This window comes from Lepisma saccharinum, chromosome 8 (genome assembly GCF_977018435.1).
Source record: "Lepisma saccharinum chromosome 8, izLepSacc3.1, whole genome shotgun sequence".
NCBI lineage: Eukaryota > Metazoa > Arthropoda > Insecta > Zygentoma > Lepismatidae > Lepisma > Lepisma saccharinum.
In genome coordinates, this window is record NC_139236.1 from 35,521,175 (window position 1) to 35,542,712 (window position 21,538).

Here is a 21,538-nt window from a genome sequence, read left to right on the forward strand (position 1 = left end):
AAGCAGGGTGGCTACTTTAAACATCCAGACAAAGTTCAAGCATAATTTCAGATCTTTGAGGTAAAATTTCAAGATTTCCAGTGTTCTGGAGGGCGATTCCTAAAGTTTTACACTAAACATTTATTCATAATTGAGAAATGAGAGAGACAGTAATAGTTAAATACAGAGAAACCAGTTCCAACGAGAATGGTGGCAGTGGCCACTGAAATTAATAGAACAAAGAAAAAAAACAGTTTCGTGGATAGTGAGTGCTAGTTTCTCCGTATTTAAACATTTATGCATGTTATGCAAATAATTTATGGATGAGGACAGCTGGACAACAAAGGTTATGAGAAGTTGTACAAGTGCATTGGTCAATTAATATAACTGCAAAAATGCAATTCACATTAAATATGACCATTATTATTTTGCAAATTCTGACACTTGTATGGATAGGATAAGCATCATGGAGAGTTGTCTTGTAGTTAACTTTGTGCACTGCAACATTTGAAATGAAGGACTTTTCTGGGTATAAATTCCACCTCAACAAACTCATTACAACATGAAGGAGCATGACAACAAGTCCATACATTGGTTGCAGTGTGTGTAAGATACTGTAAAATCACAGCTCCACAAGTGATGCTCACAAAATGTGGTTTAGTAGAGGGTACATTATAAACACAACTGAATCTTCTAATGTCTGTCTCCTAGGTACCAGAAAAATCACACTAGAATCTTTATGAATGTCTATGCTTTGGAGTACTAGATGCCTGTTTTTTTCCCCATTTGTGAGGAAAATTTGTGAATATTCATCCACAATTCTCAGCGTGAATACGAAATTCATAAATTCATGTAATTCCTGGTTGGTAGACACTGTTGGGTATCCATACCAAAACTACCATTTATCGGTTACAAATATTGGTATTAGCAGCATGAGTAAGTACATTGGCAAAATTTGCCATATTAGCATAAATAGTAATGCAAAGATTTTATTTTAGCAATTTGCAGAAACTGATTTGTCATTTTCTAATACTTCTCTCTAACTTTGTCATGAATGTCATATTTATGGTCCTACTATGCACACAGGAAATGCAAGAATTGCAGTTTTTTAGATATTATGTTTTGTTAATTCTTAGTCAATCAGAAAAAAATGAAAGTCATCATCCAACTGAATAGAACAACAATACAATTTCATTTTTAGCAACCTCTTTATTTGTATTAATCACACGTAGTTATGAACTACGAACATTACCTCATACTGGTTTGTTTTATAAATACACTACATGCTATGTGTACTACATGAAGGTTATATTGCTACAGATTAGAATAGATTTATATATAAGGAATAATACTCTTGAATAATATTTATGGTGTTAAAACACATGAGAAAAATTATTTCTTTCTGCCACAAAATGAGCATTAATCTAGAAGTTAGTTTTGGGAGTGGGAAAGCGGTTTATAGCTGCATTTACAAAATATGGAACAGAAAATATGGATAGAAGTGAGAAGTACTGAAATATCATGTAAGCCAATCAAAATCAGAGCACTGCCAAAGCTTCAAAATAACTAGAACACATCACTGAAACTCAGTAATGATGATAGTTGGTTGTAGGGCAACGTTACTATTACCAAAAAGAATTTCTCAATTTAGATCCATCTGGCATCTGACAACAATGTGGTTTCAAATTATGTGGACGAAATTTATTTAATTGAAATGTTTTAACCAATAACAATTTCCTTTGAATTTTGATATGGTTTCCTTGAAAAGATTTTTAACATTTAATGATAGTAACATAGACACCATTACATGGGAATGGCAGTGCAATGTAGTTTAGTAGCTACTATGATACAATCTATCCAAATTATGTACCAATCCACAACAGAAAGCATAGACAGACAGGTTTGCACCTATATTTAATGCAAAAAATATCAGGTCATGTAAAAGCTCTTTTTTGTTATAACTTACCTAACATTTTGCTTACGTAGGGTTCAATATCTACATCTTGTAAATGCTGGTAGGTATGAGCGTGGTAAAGGCGTAGAGTTGAATCTAAACGTATTGAAACCCAAACTCCATCTCCCAGCCATGCCATTTGCCTAACTTGACTTTCCCTACGTGGATGAGCATCAAAGGATTTCTGTCGAAAATTAAAACCAAAGGTGTTAAAAAAGGTCATGCAACCATCCAGATAGTGTCTTCTTGTGTGATTTTATCATTATTAAAATGATTTTCTTTATCTAGAATTGATATTTGAACAAAACCATTAAGTATCAGCATTAAAAAAAATGGACAATGTATGTAATTATTGTTTATTAAAAAGAAAATTTAAAAAAATCAAAATTAAGGAAGAGATGTCAACAATTATGGAGCACACTAAAAAAATTCCTGTTCATAAAATTTTATTTCAAAATTCAACATTTTAATAAATACAGTGGAACCTCAATGTTATGTTTCTAGATTTTACATTTTTACATTTTCCCCCATTACATTCAATCTTGATAGTCCCAACATAGCAAAATTTTCCACAATTTTACATTTTCCTACATTTTCATTTTTTAAGCTCCAAATTTAAATAGAGGTTCCACTGTAGTCTGCAAGAATGCACCATTTCATTGCTGTTTTAATAACATAGAAGGGTAATTCATGTATTCTTATTTTGTAATATACATCTCTATTATGCTCTTTTCTGTGGCAAAAATTAATTTAGAGTGGTTGTACGAAAATTGTTAATTCAAGCAAAACAAAAAAAAAGTACATCATACAGGGTTAGTCAAAATTATGTTAACACTAATGGATTGGTGGTTTGTCCCATTTAATGTTAACATAATTTTGACTAACCCTGTATATCTCAGCATAAACAAGAGCATAACACTAAAATTCACAATATGACAATCTTATGCACAAGTAAGGGGAATGTGTTTATCTTTCTCCCACCTCCATCTTAATTAAGGCAGTGGTCCTTTGAAATTAATCGGGACTATAACAAAAGCAGTAATGGGGGAATACAAAACTTTATCTACACAATACTTTAACCATGGGTACCACAACCTACCATGACAGAATCATGTCTGTCATAATATGCCGAATTAGTACAATACCAGTTTACCAGTATTCATAAAGTTTGTATATTGTTCTCGATTAGTAAAAACTTCAGACCAATCCATTCTCAGCTCATATATTTTCACTGCCATGAGCATTTCATTCATTTCAACATATTCTGAATACTGTGGAACCTCAATTTTATGTTTTTCAGGGGAAAAATGTAAAATCCGGTAAAATTTTATAGCAGTTTGCTCTATTGGGACCACAAAGATTGGATGTATAATGTGGGAAAATGTAAAAACGGGGAACTTAAAATCTGGGTTTCACTGTATTCAAAATGTTAGAGCATAAATCACAGGATCGTGTACATGCTTCCTGATCTTGAACCGAACCTTGAGACTGAAAATACTACTGCTTCTTTCAACATGACGGATGCAATGTCTGAACTTACATCAAATCAGACTGCATTGTATCAGAGAATCATTTTCTGAAGAAAGGGTTCTCAGCAAAGGATGTGGGCTAAGACCCCCAAACTTATCAACCTGCAATTTTATTTATAGAAAAATCCTACACAAAGCTTACAAAGGAAAAGCTTATGCATTCCCTAGACCGCCTTAGGAACACAAACATTACACATGTGGCAACATATCTGTTGAGACTTGAGCAAGTTACTAATTTTTTTCCATGAAACTTACTTGTTGAGGTTCTATTAATTTCGGTGGCCTCTGCCACCATCCGCTTGGGATTATCAACAGTGTCTATTATTATGTGAAGGGTTTGATGTAGGTGCAAATGTTTGGATGCTAGTGAAGGGCACTTTCAACACTTCTTGCAAAAGGTACAACTTTGTGATGAATCTTGCCAAACAAAACAGAATCTTGTTTAAAAGTTTCCTGGAATAACTTCTGTACACGGTTGCCTAAAGCTAACCTTGCTCAGTAGTAAGTAAAAAGATTTTTCCTCTTCTATTTATAAAATCAACATTTCATCATACTGCACACTTCACATGATATCTAAGTCTCAACAAGTGTATCAGTTAGCATCGATGATTAATGTTCTGTGATACTATTACGAAAGTAGAGACTGTATTCTATCCGTTTACAAACAAAAGTCATGAAACCACATTTTGGTGTGATTTTAAAGATGTCTTATTGTAGCCTAAATCAAGTGAACCAATAAGCATTGTTAATAACCTATAATCCACATTCATTTTCAAAATGCTTACTCATCAATAATTACGTGATTAAAACTACACAAATAATTCCTTCACAATTATTACTTACTTCCACAGCCATAGTACGAGGATCTATAACATGAATTCTGTTCCTATATCCACACCATACATGCCCATGCACAGTGGCCATGCAACGTATGGAATGATGTGGTTTTCCAAGATCTAGCAGGTGGTAGTTACTGAGATCCCACTGGCCATCGCTTCCTCTCCGGAATATTGCCACTGTCCCATCTGCCAGCGCTGCTAGAACTCGTCCATGTACATGCCTGCAATGCATCATTATGCAACAATGTAAAATCAGATAAAGCCAAACTAACATGCCAACATTATGAATATAAAATCTCATATTTTGGCAAATACCTGTATTTACTACCCAAGACTTTCACCACATCACGTGGCTTCTTAAGAACGATTAGAACAGAGTTAAAACAATCCAAACGTGAATAATTTTACATCAAAATTATTTTTTAATGTTTGTGTGTTATTTTCTATTATAGAGTTTACCTACCAGATGATTTCTGTTTCGCATATGCAGTTTAAGCTATTTAAAGCAAAATTACAATGAGTTTTGAGGAAGAACATTATTTTTGGGCTACTAAAAGAGCTACAAGCTTTTCATTGAAACTGATATGAACTTTGTGTTAAGAATTTTGTTACACTAGTAATTAAAATAAAAAATCAAATGTCAATAAATTATCACTTCCTGAACACTTTCTACTAGGGATGTGACGAAGTTGAAAATTTACCGATGATGATGTACTCACCGATAATTTTTGAAACCGATACCGATATTTAACCGATTCCGATACATAAGATTATTAAACAGAAATGGTTTTTCTTGTATGTACGCATTGCTTGCATGATAGAATTATTTTCCTGTAGTTTACGGTTATTACAAGCATAAGAAAACAGTTTTTTCTTTGTGACGTTTCAGGAGAACACACGCTCCTTTCATCAGACATTTATTTTCATTTTGACTAAAGATACAGTTATAACAATGGTTAGTAATTTTTAAACAAAATTTTGTTTAAAAATTACTAACCATTGTTATAACTGTATCTTTAGTCAAAATGAAAATAAATGTCTGATGAAAGGAGCGTGTGTTCTCCTGAAACGTCACAAAGAAAAAACTGTTTTCTTATGCTTGTAATAACCGTAAACTACAGGAAAATAAACAGAAATGGGATGTTATTTTCAGTATGACAAAAATAAATTTGCTATGTACATTTCTATTGCATATCATATGTATATACATATATATTCTCAAGAGATGCGAAAGTACATTTGCATCTACAAAATGTTGTGTGAACCTTTAAGAAGAACATGGATTCTCAAGAGATTAAACATTAGTACACAAGCAGTTCTTTGAAATGCAAAATGAATTCCTGTTCTGCCAGATTCAAATTCAGAAACACAAGATTTGGAAGCACTTCAGGAAGTAACCTACTTCTTCTCTTATCTCAAATCTGTTCAGCAACACTGAACACTCAATCACTGAATACTGATGCAGCAGGTATGCCCAAGTATTTTCTCAGGACTTGCTTCAGGTTTGGATATTCATTTTTGAATTTCCAATACAACAGCAGATCCTGGTTCAGCAATGTACTGTTTTATTTCCGATTTATAGTTAGGTTGATCCTCTCAACGAGTTTGCAATAATTTTTCTACAAAAACTCTACAATAATGACTAATCATAACCAACTTTTCAATAAATCTTACAAAATTAGAATATAAAACTTATTTGAAGGTAAAAACTATAGTATAATCTGTATCGGTTTAAATATCGGATTTTTGCCGATTCCGATACCGATGCCGATGTGTCAATTTCGGCCGATTTTCATACATCTGTAATCGGCTTCGGCACATCATTACTTTCTACTAAACCATTATATACTCTACTATACTCTACATCTTGGGTTACACTTCAACATGCTATTAATGCACTACATATAATATATTAACCACAAAAGAAAAATACACCAGCATAAGTAATTTTCCCTCCTAAATCAAACACACGTGTCCATTTGAAGAGCTACATTAAAAATAGCCACTAAAAGATTGTATTTGTAATCTATACATTTTAATGGATCTGCAAGTCCAAACAATACTTTAAATCACGTGTGTTGAAAACCATTCAGAAGTCAGTGAAACTACGAATATCTAATATGTAATAAATAACTAGAGGCACATATTTTTGGTAAATAAAAAAGCAAAATTTCGGTACAAAAACGGAGTCAATTTCGGGTTTAAAAGCGGTAAATAAAATAAAATATCGGTGTTATAGCGGTGAAAAAATTGATGGAAAGTGGTATATAAAAAGACATATTTTTAAAATTGTGAAAATAATCCTAAATTTGATTTAAAAATTACACTTATTCCACAGAATTAACATTTCACTTCTAATAGCACATTATCAGAGTATTAAGTTTATTTCTGTGTAAAGGAGTCCATTTTTGCTTCTCCAATATTAACAGCAGAATTAATCAATTTTCCGGGAATTGCATAACTCTCAGGATAATTCAGACCTCAGAAGGTATCGCGTCGGTGAATAAACCCTGAATTTCGTGTTTAAGAGTTAATTTCGCTTTTTACAGTTCATTTCGCATTATTTCGTGACAAAATATGGTCACAAAATGCACCTCACACCTTTCAAAAACATGAAAAATTAACACTAAAATTTTTTCGTCAAAAACGAAATATGCATGCCCCTATAAATAACACATGGTGCAACAGACCATTGAGGGCCTGGGCCTATATACTGACTGCCAGCATCACTCACTCTCCCGAGGTGGAGATCATCCAACCAATTACGGGGTGACATGTGGTCAGCACGACGAACCCCCAGTCGTTGTTGTAAGTTTCCATGACCAAGTTATGGTACTTATTCGTAGTCCCATACACACGCCAAAATCTCAGGAGAAAAGTTGTTACGCTTCCCCAAGGAGACTTGAACCTGTGCACATCCTGTAGCTGGAGCCCAAAGAATGATGCCTTAGACTGCATGGCCACCATGCAGGACATCTAATATGTAGGTTATTCCAATTCTTAAGAGTGCTTGGTCCCTCACAAATTACAAGTAAAAATACACAGGATTCTGGCCAAAAATTACCAGCTTGCTTTGTGGTGAAGTGAAGGCAGCAGTACACAAAATGGTGCAATACATTGGCATGGGAAGAGGGCACCATGTTAAAAACTTGATTGATTGATTGATCTAGTTTATTTTACTTAGCATTTTGTGCCTCTTGGCTAATTTGCAAAGATGGGGATGAGTGATGAAATTGATGAATGGACATTCACAAACAACCAAGCCCGAGAGGGATTCGAATCCGGGACCCTTGGCGTCAGAGCACGATGTGCTAACCACTCGGCCACAGGGTCCGGCCATCTTAAGAACTGATACACCTGCTGGTCACAGTCATATAAATAAGAACTAGGTTGATGATTTCACTTAAGCTTGATGATTTCACTTAAGCTATCTTGAATTACATATCTGCATAATTCAAGAAGGAAATCTCCACATAAATCTTACAATGCAAAGAATTTATAGCAAGTGGAACCTTTGTTTATCTTACTGATGATACATCAAAACATGATGCTGCAAATTAATGTGCATCAGGAATTCGATAACATATCCTATCAAAACTGCAATTTCAAGACTGTAATATCTCAGGGGTCGAAAAGAAATTTAAATAAAAAATATGATACTTACACTATGCTGAGGACAGAATCCTTTAGCCTTATAGAATGCAAGCAATGCTTCCATTGAGAAACAGCTGAATGAACATATATGGCACCGCTTTGAGAGCCCAACCACATAGTTGGTAACACACTGCTCATTTTTTCAATTTCTTCGTATGCATGTTCATTTTCTGGAAGAGAAAGAAAATGCTGTACAAACCAAGCATGGAAAACACACTTAAAAGTAGTCTGTTTACTAAAACAATCACAAACATCCACCATATCATCCATGAAATTTCAAGGTATACATGTACAGTGAACTGCTTTTACATTCCCAGATTTTACACTTTCCTCAATTTAAGTTTTTCAACTTGGTCCCCTGATACACATAACATCGAGGTTCCACTGTATTTATAAACAGATGTGTTAAATAGGTTAATGAATGAGTACACACTGAGAGGTAACTAACACGTGTTTTCCTGTCAATTGTATTTGTAGCTTGTATGGCAGTAGTTTGTCAATATGGATACCACAATGCCAACAGACTGTAACAGTATAAAATTCTGCAATTCTTACATTACTTTTATGAATATAGAGCTGTTATCAATATACTTTGATTTTTGATTTTGTTAACTAAATGTCTACATATGCAGTTTCATTTTCAAAGGCAAAAGCTAATGCAATTGATTGCATTAATGCATTGATAAATGAGGTGAACGAACCATTCAGGTTCTTCATGGGACATTTGAAATTTTATATTGGGTTGGTAGGAAAGCTGTTAAGGTACCAGTAAATTTTATGTCTGTACTTTATAATATAGGCAAAAATTTGACATTGACTTATGCAGAAAAGAGATTTTTGGTTCTTGGCAAATAGATACATTAGACTATTAATCTGATGCAAGCCAATGAAAACAATGCTGTTCATTCACATCTCACAAAATCTAAAGTTCTGGTCCGAAGTCTATCTTAAAGATACAGATAAAATCAAGAGACATGTGACAGAAATTAAAGAACTGTTAAAGAAATATACATTAAAGTGTTATGAAGAACACCATGTAATAAAGAGGTGGACGAAACAATGATTCAAACTTTTCTCACCTCCCTTCCCTTTCCACTCTTAATATTTACTCCCAATTTTCACTTCTAAAAAAAATAGTCTGACAATTCAAGGTAGTATTAGAAAAAATACTGAAAGAAAGAAGTGATGAGGTAAGTAGTGCAGGAGAAGAAGATACACACCAGATTCATTACCTTTAGGAACTTCTGACAAACCATCTTTAACAAGCCCGGTAACTTCTTTCATTAATCGTCTTGGGGGAGTAAAATTCACAGCCTCTACAGGTATCTCGTTTGGATCTGCAAGAGAAATGTGTGACAGAACATTTACGTGGAATGTGCATTGTAACAGTGTACAGTACAATGGCCTTCCAATATTGAAACTAGTACTTGTTCATATTGAGCTCCAGGTGAGAGAATGCTCGATGCTCTTGCCTCTGGTATCAGCGATATCAGGTTCAACCTGGGGGTAGTTAAGTTTTTAGTTTTAAATAGACTTTATGCACAGACAGGCTAATCCGGTCTGGACTTACAGTTTAAAGTGGGATCAGAACCAATATGTACCTCCACCAATATCGAACCTGGGACAAGGCGACAATGTTACCATCGGGAAGGCCCAATCCCTGGTGGGAGTCAAAATGTTTGTATTGATCCAGCATCATGCCAATTGGAGACTTGAAACTACTTGAAACAAATTACAGTGGACTCCGGTCTGTAAAGTCATATGAAGGAGACAATACGCTGACCATGTGAAAAGCTGCTAAGCAGATCTTGGCCCTCAAAAGTGATCTTATTCCACAGTGCTCATATTTCCTTTGTGGCTGTCCACATTAGGAACAACATAAAACATTCTTTGACACAGATATAAAACTGCAACTTTGCTCTGACAATCTGTTTTGTTCAAAATAATTTTAGATGTATTCACATCATCATTTACAATATTAGGGAAAATTTCTTAATTTTCAATTCTTTTTCCCTCAAAAATTTCAACAGATTGTATAGAAATAATTTTTCATCATTTTACATACCTTAAAGGTATCAAAATTACACACAGTCTAACTAATAATCAAATGTGAATTAAGTATAAGTAACAGATAGTAAAACCACACTGGTATCAGTACGGTACGGCACAGTATTACCAGTACAATTTTATTTATATTTATCTGGATGGTCTGCAAGTCTAAGATACAAATTAACCTGTAAAAATCAAAGAAGTACCTTCAACTTCTTTCTCGTCTTGAGAATTTGAATTTGTTATATTCCGTGATGATTCTGATGCTTCCTCCTCTTCTACGGGAGCTGGTGTTTCGCTGCCTGTCGCACAACTCACAAATGTTATTCTTCCTATTTTCCCTTCACTTTCTTCCTGCTCTTGGTTATCACTCTTTGTTTCCTCACTGCTCTCCTTTTCTTGTTCTTCTAGTTCTATAACAACTTTATTATTTGGCTCTTCGCTAATGAGATAATCACTTTCTTTTGCACCTGGAACAAAATGCTTACATTGAAACCACAAGGTAAATAAATGATAAATACAAATATACAACATTCTTGTGAAAATCTCTTATTCATGTGAATATATCTGTCAAAGGAATATTAAAATGGACATCACATTATTATCTCTACAGTTTCTACTCATACGCAAGGTGTCTACCATAGGCACAGTCAGGATTCTTTCCCAGGGTGGGGACCTTCATGTGGATGCTTACATGGAAAGGGTGGAAAGGGAGATCATGAGGGTGAGTCACCCTCAGAAAATGTTTGTAGAAAATTACATATTTCATGCAAGTAATTTCATTCCATTTGGAGTACTTTTCATTATCAATTGTTTATACTGCATTATGCATTTTCAACTTTCTCTGTCCCTTGGTGGCGACTACATATAAGCAGTGTTGCCAATCACAGTGGTAAAATCCACTTCTTTCTAGCAGGGTTAGCTTACAAGAAATTGGCAAATAAAAATTTCACATTATATTTATTTTTATATTGCTTTGGCTCAAATACATGAAATGTTAGGCATAATTGCTACAGCCCTGATCCTGCTGCAAAAATCTAAGCTCTACTAGGAGCTCCTATTGTTTGTCACAAGCATACATGTAATAATATGGTACATACCTGGAACACTGGCAATGCATAGCAAATGGGAGGAACACACATGGAAAGACTCCAAAATGTCAGCTGGATTGTTGGCGTCAATAACTGTGACTTTACTAATTGCATGTGTACTTGTGCATATCCACACCAGCGATGACAGTTGGTGCTCCAATTCTTCTCCCTCTCGTCGTATCTTTTCACCCTCCTGGAACAAAGGAAAGTTTACCATTACAGCTGGAGTAAATGCACAATGTAAATCTCAAGAAATATTTGCTGCTTGGAACCAACATGAAACTTCTGCCAATACCAATAAATTACAAATATAAAATTTAGTGATACTGATAACCAGTGGTGATGATTAGGGGGGGGCGAGGGGGGAGGAACCCCTCCCCACTTTTTTGTCACTTTTGCTCCTGCACTAATCTACCAAGGGAAAGTGTCCGTTTTGGAACCCAATCGCTGCCACTGCTGATACCACTAGCCTGCAATGGTTCTGCGGTAGAAATGAAAATAGGTGATTCGAATAGACATCAATTGACCTAAATCTGAAAATAACAACAGTTTTTGTGTATCACATTTAGTTGTTGGAAAATGTAAGGTTTCTTTTTTCCTTTTGTATAGCTAAAGTCTCCACATTCGCTGAATATGAACAAAGATCTTGAATGAAACAAAAATGAAATAAACAATACATTACATATGATGCACAATGGCACTGTTGAAACATTTGTGGGTGTTATACTATGTTCAATGGCAGTGACAGCAATTGGGTTCCAAAACTGAGGGGGGGGGGGAGCAAGGGCAGTTATTTTTCATTGGTACATAAGGTTTAGCATAGTTCGGGGGCAAAAGTGGCAAAAAGTTGAGAGGGACTGCCCCTCTCGCCCCCCCCCCCAATCGCCACCACTGTTCAATGGGAAGGTACGGAAAGTAGCTTCTTTTGCGAAGAAACTGTACTTATTGTATGTCAGAGTGAATGTAAGTGATCAGGATGAATCTTTTGCTCCACATAGTGCATGTAATACTTGTGTCGAGGGACTACGTTATTGGTATGAAGGCAAATGGAAGGCAATGCCTTTTGCAATACCTACGGTGTGGCGTGAACAGAAAAATCATCGTGACGACTTAATTTTGTTTATCCCAAGTTACTGATTTCAACAAAAATAAAATGCATCAGCTAGGCAGCCTATTCTGCATGGGCCTGACCTACCTACCAGTGCTTAAACCCCACCAAAAAAAAAATGAAAGTAAGTGAAAATGAATTTGAAAGCAGTTCCTTATATTGAAGTAGTGATGAAATGTATCACGAAACAGAAGAGTTAAGACACTTCACCGAAACTATTTACTCAACCTGAGTTGAATAATTTGGTACGCGACTTACGGCTCACGAAAGGAAAGAGTGAATTACTTGGCTCAAGACTAGACAAAAAGAATTTTTTCGCTCTTGGGGTTGCATTTTCTTGGTATATAAATCATGACAAACATTTTCAGAAATACTATACACAAGAAGGTCAACTGGTATTTTACAAATATACCCTCGATATCCCAAATCTTGTTCAACAGTTTGGAGAGGAAGCATATGATCCCAGTTCCTGGCATCTTTTTATCGATTCCTGTAAACGAAGCCTTAAAGCCGTTTTGCTACACAATGGCAATAAATTAACATCCATTCCTCTTGCACACTCTACCTAGGTACATACCTAGTTGAGTCATATTAAACATTGAAGTTAGTTCTGGACAAAATAAAGAACCAGGAGCATCAGTAGAAAATATGCAGAGACCTTAAAGTCAATGGCTTATTACTGAGACAGCAGTAATTTCCATTTTTTTTGTGTGAGTGGGGCAGTAGGGCCAGAGACAAACATTGGAACACTGTATATTGGTTTGAAGGAGATGAACTGAAACAAGGATCCAAAACTGTTACAAAAGCGAGTCTTGTGGACAGTTAGAAAATTCTCCTTCCCCCATTACACATAAAACTTGGAATTATGAATCAGTTTCTAAAGGCACTAGACAAAAATGGTCCACGTTTCCAATACTTACGCATACAATTTCCTTCATTATCGCAAGGTAAAGTCAGAGAAGGTGTATATGATGGACCGCAAATTCGTAAGCTGAAGATTGATGACAATTTCAACTAGACAATGAACAAAATTGAAGATGATGCATGGGAAGCATTCAAAGAAGTTGTGAGGAAATGTCATGGTAATGTGAAGGATCCACTGTACAAAGATACTGTGAGAAATATGTTGGACAAGTTCTAAGTGCTCGGTTCTAGTATGAACCTGAAGTTTCATTTCCTGATGTCACATCTTGATTACTATGCTGAGAATTTAGGTGGTCTCACTGAAGAGCAAGGAGAGAGGTTCCAAAAAGACCTATAGGAATTGGAGCAGCATTAAAAGGGATGCTGAGATGTATATATGATGGCCAATTTCTCTTGGTCTATTACACGTAATGCCAGAGAATACTCGAGGAAATCATTTACAATCCATTTTCACTGTAAGAGTAAAGAAAAACCCAAAACATCTAATATACATTCTCATAGGTAAGTCAGCTTTTAAAAATTGTGTCAATATCTACTTCTGTTTCTTAATTTGGTTTGTTTGTGTATGCCATTCTAATACATATTTTATAACTGTTGTTCCTTGCATTTAACGTAGAATATATAATTTATTTTATGTATTTAGACACATATTTTATCAACTCTCGATACAACGACCTTTCACAGTTCCCAGAAAAAGGGTCGTTATTTCGAAGGGGTCGTTATTGGAATTTGCATCAATTTTGGGCTTAGATGGAGATCAAACGGACACAAAGATTCATAAGAGACGGTAACATCATTTACCCTGTGTTATGAGAAGGAAAATAGAACATGAAAACGTTTTCACAAAAAAGGTTTTAAAATAATGTTATTTTCTTTTAATTTTGCACAGTTGTTGCTCTTCCACGAAATTCTTACAATTCTAGTTCATGAGAAACCAGTTTGCACTAAGGCCTACGGGAAGGAAAACAATCTCTCGTTTAGTGCAAGCGAAACTTGAAGAATCTTGACACCAGTCACACTGGCGCCAGCAAAAATCAGGAGATAATCCGGCAGAATGAATGTTGAATTTTATATGGGTCTACTAGAGCATTGTCTGTTACAGAATTAACTGGTAAGATAAGATCTCTCAAGAGACACAACACAACCTTTCTAGGCACCAGATAAAAAAAAAAGTGGGGATGTAAATTTCGTTCTGGTTCGGCTGTGTATAATACATTGTAAAAAAGTCACGAAAGTCACGTTTTCTTTGCTTCAGCCAACTTCATATTCATCCCCCTACCCCATTCCAGGAAGCAATCCAAACTCTTCCTCAACTTGCATTGTAATCCAGCCTGAAAAAGGAAACACACACTTTAAACTGTATATTAGTCCCCATTAGCACATCTGCATAAAATGAACTCCAAACAATCTTTATGAAACCTGCATGTTTTCAGATATCAAAATGGGAGATCGTTATTTACTCGCACGTTAATCGACGATTGAATGTTGGATTTTGGAGTAATCTAGATGTCAAACACCCACTCCTCCAAAAGCTTCTCCCCCACCTCCCCTTCATGTTTGCTGACAGGAAAAGAGAGAGAAGTCACTCAGCCAATGGCAAATATTATGACATCGGCTCAGTTAGAAAAATGTATCAAGTTGGAAACGGGAGTTATGATTCATGAAAGATCGAAGTAAACTTTTGCAGAAACCTGGATGGCAATGCATTAAGTGGGTTGACGATCTTTAGTTGGTCTCTGTGGCTTTCTTATCTCTTAACAGTTTCACTTTTTATGAAGTGTTACAGGGAACAAAGAACATGTTTTGAATGAAGGTGATTACTGGAAGTTTTCAGCTACAAGGCCAAGAGTAGCTCACTCAAGGGAACTTGCTGAACCCTCTCTTGCGAGTTGTTTGCAGCTCTTATGACAAGGAAACAAGTCAAGGTCGATTTAAAATAACATCCAAGCACATTCGGTCTTCTCTTCTTGCATATCCAAGAGCAAGCGAAATCACAATCGCAAAACAATTCTGGCACAATAGAGGTTGTCGGGTGCAGAGTAATATTGGCATGTTGGGGGGAGGGGAGGGCAGAAGTCAAATGCAATTGGATATCACTCAAGCATGGTGTGGTGGTCTCTATTTTTAGATCAGGCTCATTTGCGAGTGGTAGAGCGCTCACGAAGGGAGTCGAGTGTGAATAATATGAGTGCAACTAACGTACTTTTTGGCCGATTTCCTTCAATTTTTCAACTCTTTTCCAAATTTTTCACGGTTCCCATGAAAAGGGTCATTACTTCAAGAGGGTTGTTATATCCGGGGTCATAGAATCGAGAACAGACTGTACATAATAAATGTACTATGTTACTATATTATTATAATTTATTGTATTTATCTTGCATTTGCAATGTCTACACAATTTCTAAATGTTGCTGTTATCGATAAATTTATATAATAATGAAATAATATATTGTGAAATATGCTGACATGATACAGCAAAACAGAATACATTTTCGATATCAGCGTATCACAATTAGTAAAGGTCACCTATTCAGGTTCATACCGCAGGAAAGAAGTTTTCATTTGCAGGCTAGTGTAACCTATGCTGTACCAATCCCATTAGATTTCACTTGGGAAAAGAAGCAGAGAATTCAGATATCTACTTTAGAAAACCACAAAGCATGAACTATATCTATATATTCATTAAAAGAAAACAACAAATGGCAGAATTTTGCATTAATTGCAGATTTTTATTGAAATATTTCTACCATTGAGCTACCAACCCAACCCTGATTTCATCTGATTTTTCACTCGCCGTTTTACCTGTGTGGAATTGTCTGTCAGGGCTACCACAATAGGATTTGTTGCCTTTGAAAAACGGATTTCTCTTGAAATCTCCTGTGTGTGTGATAGATAGGTGATTGTAAGGTGATAGAGCGATATCTCTATATTGGTCAATACTGATGAGATATTGATTAACCAGTCCCAAAAAGTTTGTTTTAAGTTCATTTTATGCTCAGATAAGCTAATCAAGACTTATAAATTCTCTGAACGTTAGTGACAATGGTTCTTTATTAGCATGCAATGTTCATTAGACTTTACCGTTGTCCAGTGCTTGTACTACTTACACCTATTCTAAGATCAGGTTTCAAAGAGGCACTACTATTCTCATCTTCAGGTGAGCAATTCCCTTTTGCTGATGGTGGGGATTACACACACACTTTAATACACATAAAAGTGTTGCAAATAGAGTGAATACACCGTAATTACAGCAAATACTACTTTAAAACAGTGGATTTACCTTCAATTCCTGGTCCAGTTTCTCGAGCTCGCTACAGGACTTTTCACTCTCCTCCTCCTTCCCTTTCTCTTCGCCAGGCTTTGAGTAGAACACACTTGCACCAACAATTGAGCCACCATCCCGAGTCCGGCCTCCACTAAGGTTCACACCAGCTGCACACCATATCTGAAAATTTAACAACTTAAATAATTATTAACAACCATAGCATCTTGTCACAAAAGAATAAAAATTATTAGTCTTATACAATTAAGGAGAATATAAACTACTCGAACATAGCAAGGACCAGATCCAAGTGAAAATAAATTAGTTATTAAAATACTATGTTGCAAGTCTAAACCCAAAGTAAGTAGTATCAGACATTTCCTGTTACTCAGTAGAGAACTGACAGAATGTCAAGTACGCAGGCTTGATCCCTGATTGAGCTGCAATTTTGTAAAAAGTTAGTAGGTATCCTTGATTTAACCTATGCTATTTCAGTATATTTCTACTTTCCTTAAAGAAGACAAATCCAAATAGATAAATTCGTGTCAATTTTGCAAAAAATTATTTAATTTGCTTATCAATTTCTGGACTTTCCCAGATTTTATAAGCAATTTTAAAATACTTTAACATGGTAATAAGCATTTTTAAGTGTTAATTAAATTTGCTATCCAAGAGAATAACATTTCTTCAACATTTTTCAATATACGTAAATGTACAAAAATGAACTATGAAAACATTTTGTATAGAATCTTTTCCACCATGAAGCAAGCAAAAAGTGGGATTTACTGTCATTCTCACATTGTGGCAAGTACAAAAAAAATTGGTTCTCATGTTTTTGGATATACTTTCAAAATTCCTTATTTTTTCCAGGGGATTGAGAAAATTGGTAGCATATATACTAGGATTAAAAAAATTGTTCTTGAAAGAAGCTAATAAGTTCCTTACCTTCATCCCAGGCTCCTTCTCCGTTAAAGGCCGACAGTATACCGGGACAGGCACTGGAACATGTGAGGTTCTTCCTGCTCCGTCTCCAGCTGGGCGAGAAGCAGGCTGGTTGGAGCTTTTGGCAGGGAGACTCCACCCATATGCCTGCATTCGACCATCGTCTTTCCGAACGTGAGCTCTCACCTGCCTATACTGCTCCCGCCTTTCACTCGCACGCCTCTGTTGCAATTTCTCCGAGGACCTCCATGCAGAGAGAAAGAGAAGGAACTTTGGCATATGATTTCACTAATAAGAATACATATTATTATTTTAATGTTGTGCCTGAATATATTGTCATGTGAGAACCAGAGGACGTAACTACAAAAATGTGGTTTTCGGTTTTGTGAAACGTATCTCCTCTGAAGAGCTCTATTCGGAGTCAGATCGACTTATCTCCACTTCAAATCCTTAACAGTAAGGTGGAGTCACGTATCTCCAATATACTGGCTATTTTAAGAATCACACATATACCTAAGAATTACATTATTTCCGCTCTCCTGTAAAATTGATAAGTTGGAGTCATGTCCCTCTGGTTCTTACACAATGGTAAAATAAAGGGTGTCCCAAAAGAAATGCAGGATTTAATTTAAGAAAGAAACATTTTATGTATTTATTAGTTAGCAAAGTTATTATATTGTTTGAAAGGGTAAACATTGCCATTAAATGTGGAAGAGGATATCTGACAAATGTTCTTCATGATGCATTTGACACACCCGAATTGTTTTGACAAAATTCTGAATCACTTTTTCGCCTAACTGCGGCTCAATTCAGTTCATAACTCTTGGAATTTCTGCTTTCAATTCTGTATTCATTCCTATTTTCGCAGCATAAACTTTGGATGTAATGAATCACCAGAGGAAAAATATCGCACGGTGTGAGGTCGCACAGTTGTTTCATTTGTGGTGCTTCTCCTACAGAAAATATCAGGCAAGTTGTCCACAGTCTCTGTACTTGTAATGGAGTTGAACAACCATCACTCGCTCCTGTCGTGTAGCACTCCATATTGACTAACAGCAATGTTTCTACAGGGAGGTTATTGCAGCATGCCACCGCAATAGCGTCGGCCGCTTGCCGGCCCAGTCATGCAACAGGTGCCGGCAAATTGCGTAACAGATAGCCCGTCACACAAACCGCTTGTTTTGTAATGTTTCCACTTTTCACAATTATAGTTACAATTACAACTTAAATAAGCACGTACCTTGTCGTAAGGATGCTGGAAAAGGTGTCCTCTAAAATACAAATATTTCTGGCACTTTATTTTTGACATGTAATCTTTCTTAGACACCGCGAGAGCGTCGGCTGCTTACCGGCCTTGTCATGCATCAGGTGCCGCCAAATTGCGTAACAGATAGTCCGTAACAGAAACCGCTTGTTTTGTAATGTTTCCACTTTTCACAATTACAGTTACAATTACAACCTTATTTCAGACATCTAATCTTTCTTAGACATCTCTACTTTATCCTCGGTTGACAGAAAGGGAAGACAGCATCGCGGCGCATAAAGCAAACCGAAAGTGTAAAATTATATTTAAAACTAATAATAATGATGATCACTAACCTTCTGTGTTATAAATGATGTTGAAAATGACCTCCTTCAACACCAATACATTTCCGGCATCTGCGTATGAAATTCCTCTGAACATCCATAAGCTCCTCAGGTGTGATTCTGGCAGTTTCTCTTCTTATATTTTCTTTTAAATCCTCTATTGTACGCGGGTTATTCTGATACACTTTGTTTTTTAATGTTCCCCATAAATAATAATCACAAGGAGTAAGATCGGGGCTACGAGAGGGCCACAACTCAGTACTGATAATTCTGTCCTCAAAAATCTCGGCAATAAAATTAAGTGATTCATAAGCAGTGTGAGCAGTAGCAGAGTCCTGCTGAAAAAATGACTGCTGGCATTCAATGTCCGTTAATTGTTCAAAAAAAGGTTGTAGTATGTCTCTTCGACCATTGATAGTACCTTCATAAAAAATAGGCCCTATTATTCTGTGCGCATTCAAACCACACCACACACCAATTTTTGCAGGATGGAGCGGAACTTCATGCACAAGGTCAGGTTTTTCTGCGCTCCAATAGCGATTGTTTTGTGAAATAACTCGGCCATTCAATTCGAACCAAGCTTCGTCTGAAAATATGATTAATTCTGGATTTACTCTGCCAGCAACAATATTATCCAGCATCCAGTTACAGAATCGAACTCTAGTCCCGTGATCGCGCGGTTGCAATTCATGAACCACTGTAATTTTGTAGGGTTTTAATCTAAGTAATTTAGTGGCATTTCGTGCTGAGGATTTTGAAATGCCTGTTTCCTGAGCAAGCCGACGGAGGTATTTTTTTGGAGTATGTTCAAGTCGTTCACCAATTTCGTCTAGCTTTTCTTCCGTAAGAACACGTCGTCTGGAAACACGTTTCTTAGGTTCAAGAGATCCTGTCTCTCGTAATCTTTTAACGAGGTTGTAAACAGTATGTCTGTCCGGAACAGGATTGCCAGGAAATTTTCTTGCGAATCGCCTGACTACTTTTCTGCAAGAGTTCGTTTTCACGTAAGTATCGTACATAAAAACTCTTTGTTCAAGGCTATATTTGTTTGGCGGCATAACTAATGAATGAATAACAATTAACACACGATAAAGCACTAGCACTTAATAGCACACCAATAACACAGTATAAACAACACGAGTACTGATAAACGCAAACCGAAGTGAACACGTCTAAACAACTGGTAGCCGACAGCTGTCGCATTCGCGTAGTATCGAGAGGCTTCTCGCGGCTTACCACTACTCCGATAAGCCGCTGACGCTCTTGCGACATCTGAGGAATTTCGCTTCTAGCATCGGCTCTATAGACACTGGATGGACCAAATTTTGAGGGAAGCACAACAAAAGACTACTCTATGAGGATATGTAATGCTCCTGCCGCAACTTTGAAAAAAAAAATATGGAAATTTCGACGTTCAGAAATTTTGCGTAATTACGGGGAAAATAGAACTTTGGGATTTGGCCCCCGTTTCCCCCTGGACTCACAATTGTCGGAATTTACATAAAATGTTGCTTTTTGTTCATTCTTACATTTAGAATTTAAATTTCTTAAAAAGATGCAGTTGTTGAGCAGTTATAGCCTTTTATATTCAGTTTATCCCATAGTAGCAAAAGGGGAAAAGTGCTTATTTCAAATGGCGCTCTCAGAAAGAAAAACGCACACAGTGTATGATCGCTACTTTACTTCAAAAATATTCACACGTTAAAATTAAGTGACACTGTTAAATAATTCGTTTATCTGCGCTTTCGTTTTGCATAATAATGTATACGTAACCTCCCCCCTCGAAAATATTGGGCACGCCACTGACTCTAGTGTTCAAAAGGATTAATCTTGTATTATCTGCAAAATAAGAGTCACGGTTTTGTTTATTCGAAGGCAAGACAAGAATGAAAAATTGAATCCTTTATGTTGGATGAGTCATTGCTGTCAGAAGCGATATGGGCAGAAATAAAGTGCCAGAAATATTTGTATTTTAGAGGACACCTTTTCCAGCATCCTTACGACAAGGTACGTGCTTATTTAAGTTGTAATTGTAACTATAATTGTGAAAAGTGGAAACATTACAAAACAAGCGGTTTGTGTGACGGGCTATCTGTTACGCAATTTGCCGGCACCTGTTGCATGACTGGGCCGGCAAGCGGCCGACGCTATTGCGGTGGCATGCTGCAATAACCTCCCTGTACTACAACATGTGACCTCACAGAATGCTGCCAACCCTCCAGGGGAAAAATTCCTGCGTTACTTTTGAGACACCCTTTAAATTTACATGTACATAGGTCATTCAGAAAGTAAAGGATGTTTGTGTATACAGCCCATTCAACTGTTTCATTGCAGTGGGTCATTCATTTGCTGAGTTCAATGTGGTGTAAGTGCAGCTGGTGCTGCCAACCTGGTCACATGGTGAGTGCAACAAGCTGTAACAATGAACAGATCAATTGCAAATACCGCCAACTAAGGTGCGTGGTGTGATTCGTTTTTTGCAGGCGGAAATCATTTGATCCAGTGACATTCATCAGAGACTTGTTGCAATCTGTGGCTAAGGTGTTATGGATGCAGCAAGTGTCCAGAAATTGTGCATAATATTTAAGAATGGGGAGATGTTTATGACACGGAATGATCA

The 21,538-nt window shown here is 36.3% G+C and overlaps 1 protein-coding gene across 14 annotated transcripts in view; it reads right to left on the reverse strand.

Annotated features, from left to right (window-relative positions):
* Positions 1–21,538, reverse strand: part of syd (JNK-interacting protein syd) — a 137,023-nt gene that overhangs the window by 42,861 nt on the left and 72,624 nt on the right. For 8 of the 14 annotated variants that reach the window (XM_083126481.1, XM_083126488.1, XM_083126490.1 and 5 more), the window contains 8 exons: positions 17,335–17,575; positions 16,408–16,587; positions 11,105–11,288; positions 10,211–10,474; positions 9,176–9,292; positions 7,966–8,125; positions 4,306–4,522; positions 1,946–2,117 (listed from right to left, as the gene is read on the reverse strand). In XM_083126481.1, the coding sequence (XP_082982607.1) occupies positions 1,946–2,117; positions 4,306–4,522; positions 7,966–8,125; positions 9,176–9,292; positions 10,211–10,474; positions 11,105–11,288; positions 16,408–16,587; positions 17,335–17,575 (1,535 nt within the window). The remainder of the gene's footprint in view (positions 1–1,945; positions 2,118–4,305; positions 4,523–7,965; positions 8,126–9,175; positions 9,293–10,210; positions 10,475–11,104; positions 11,289–16,407; positions 16,588–17,334; positions 17,576–21,538) is intronic. The other 6 variants (XM_083126495.1, XM_083126485.1, XM_083126486.1 and 3 more) reach the window with 3 other exon arrangements.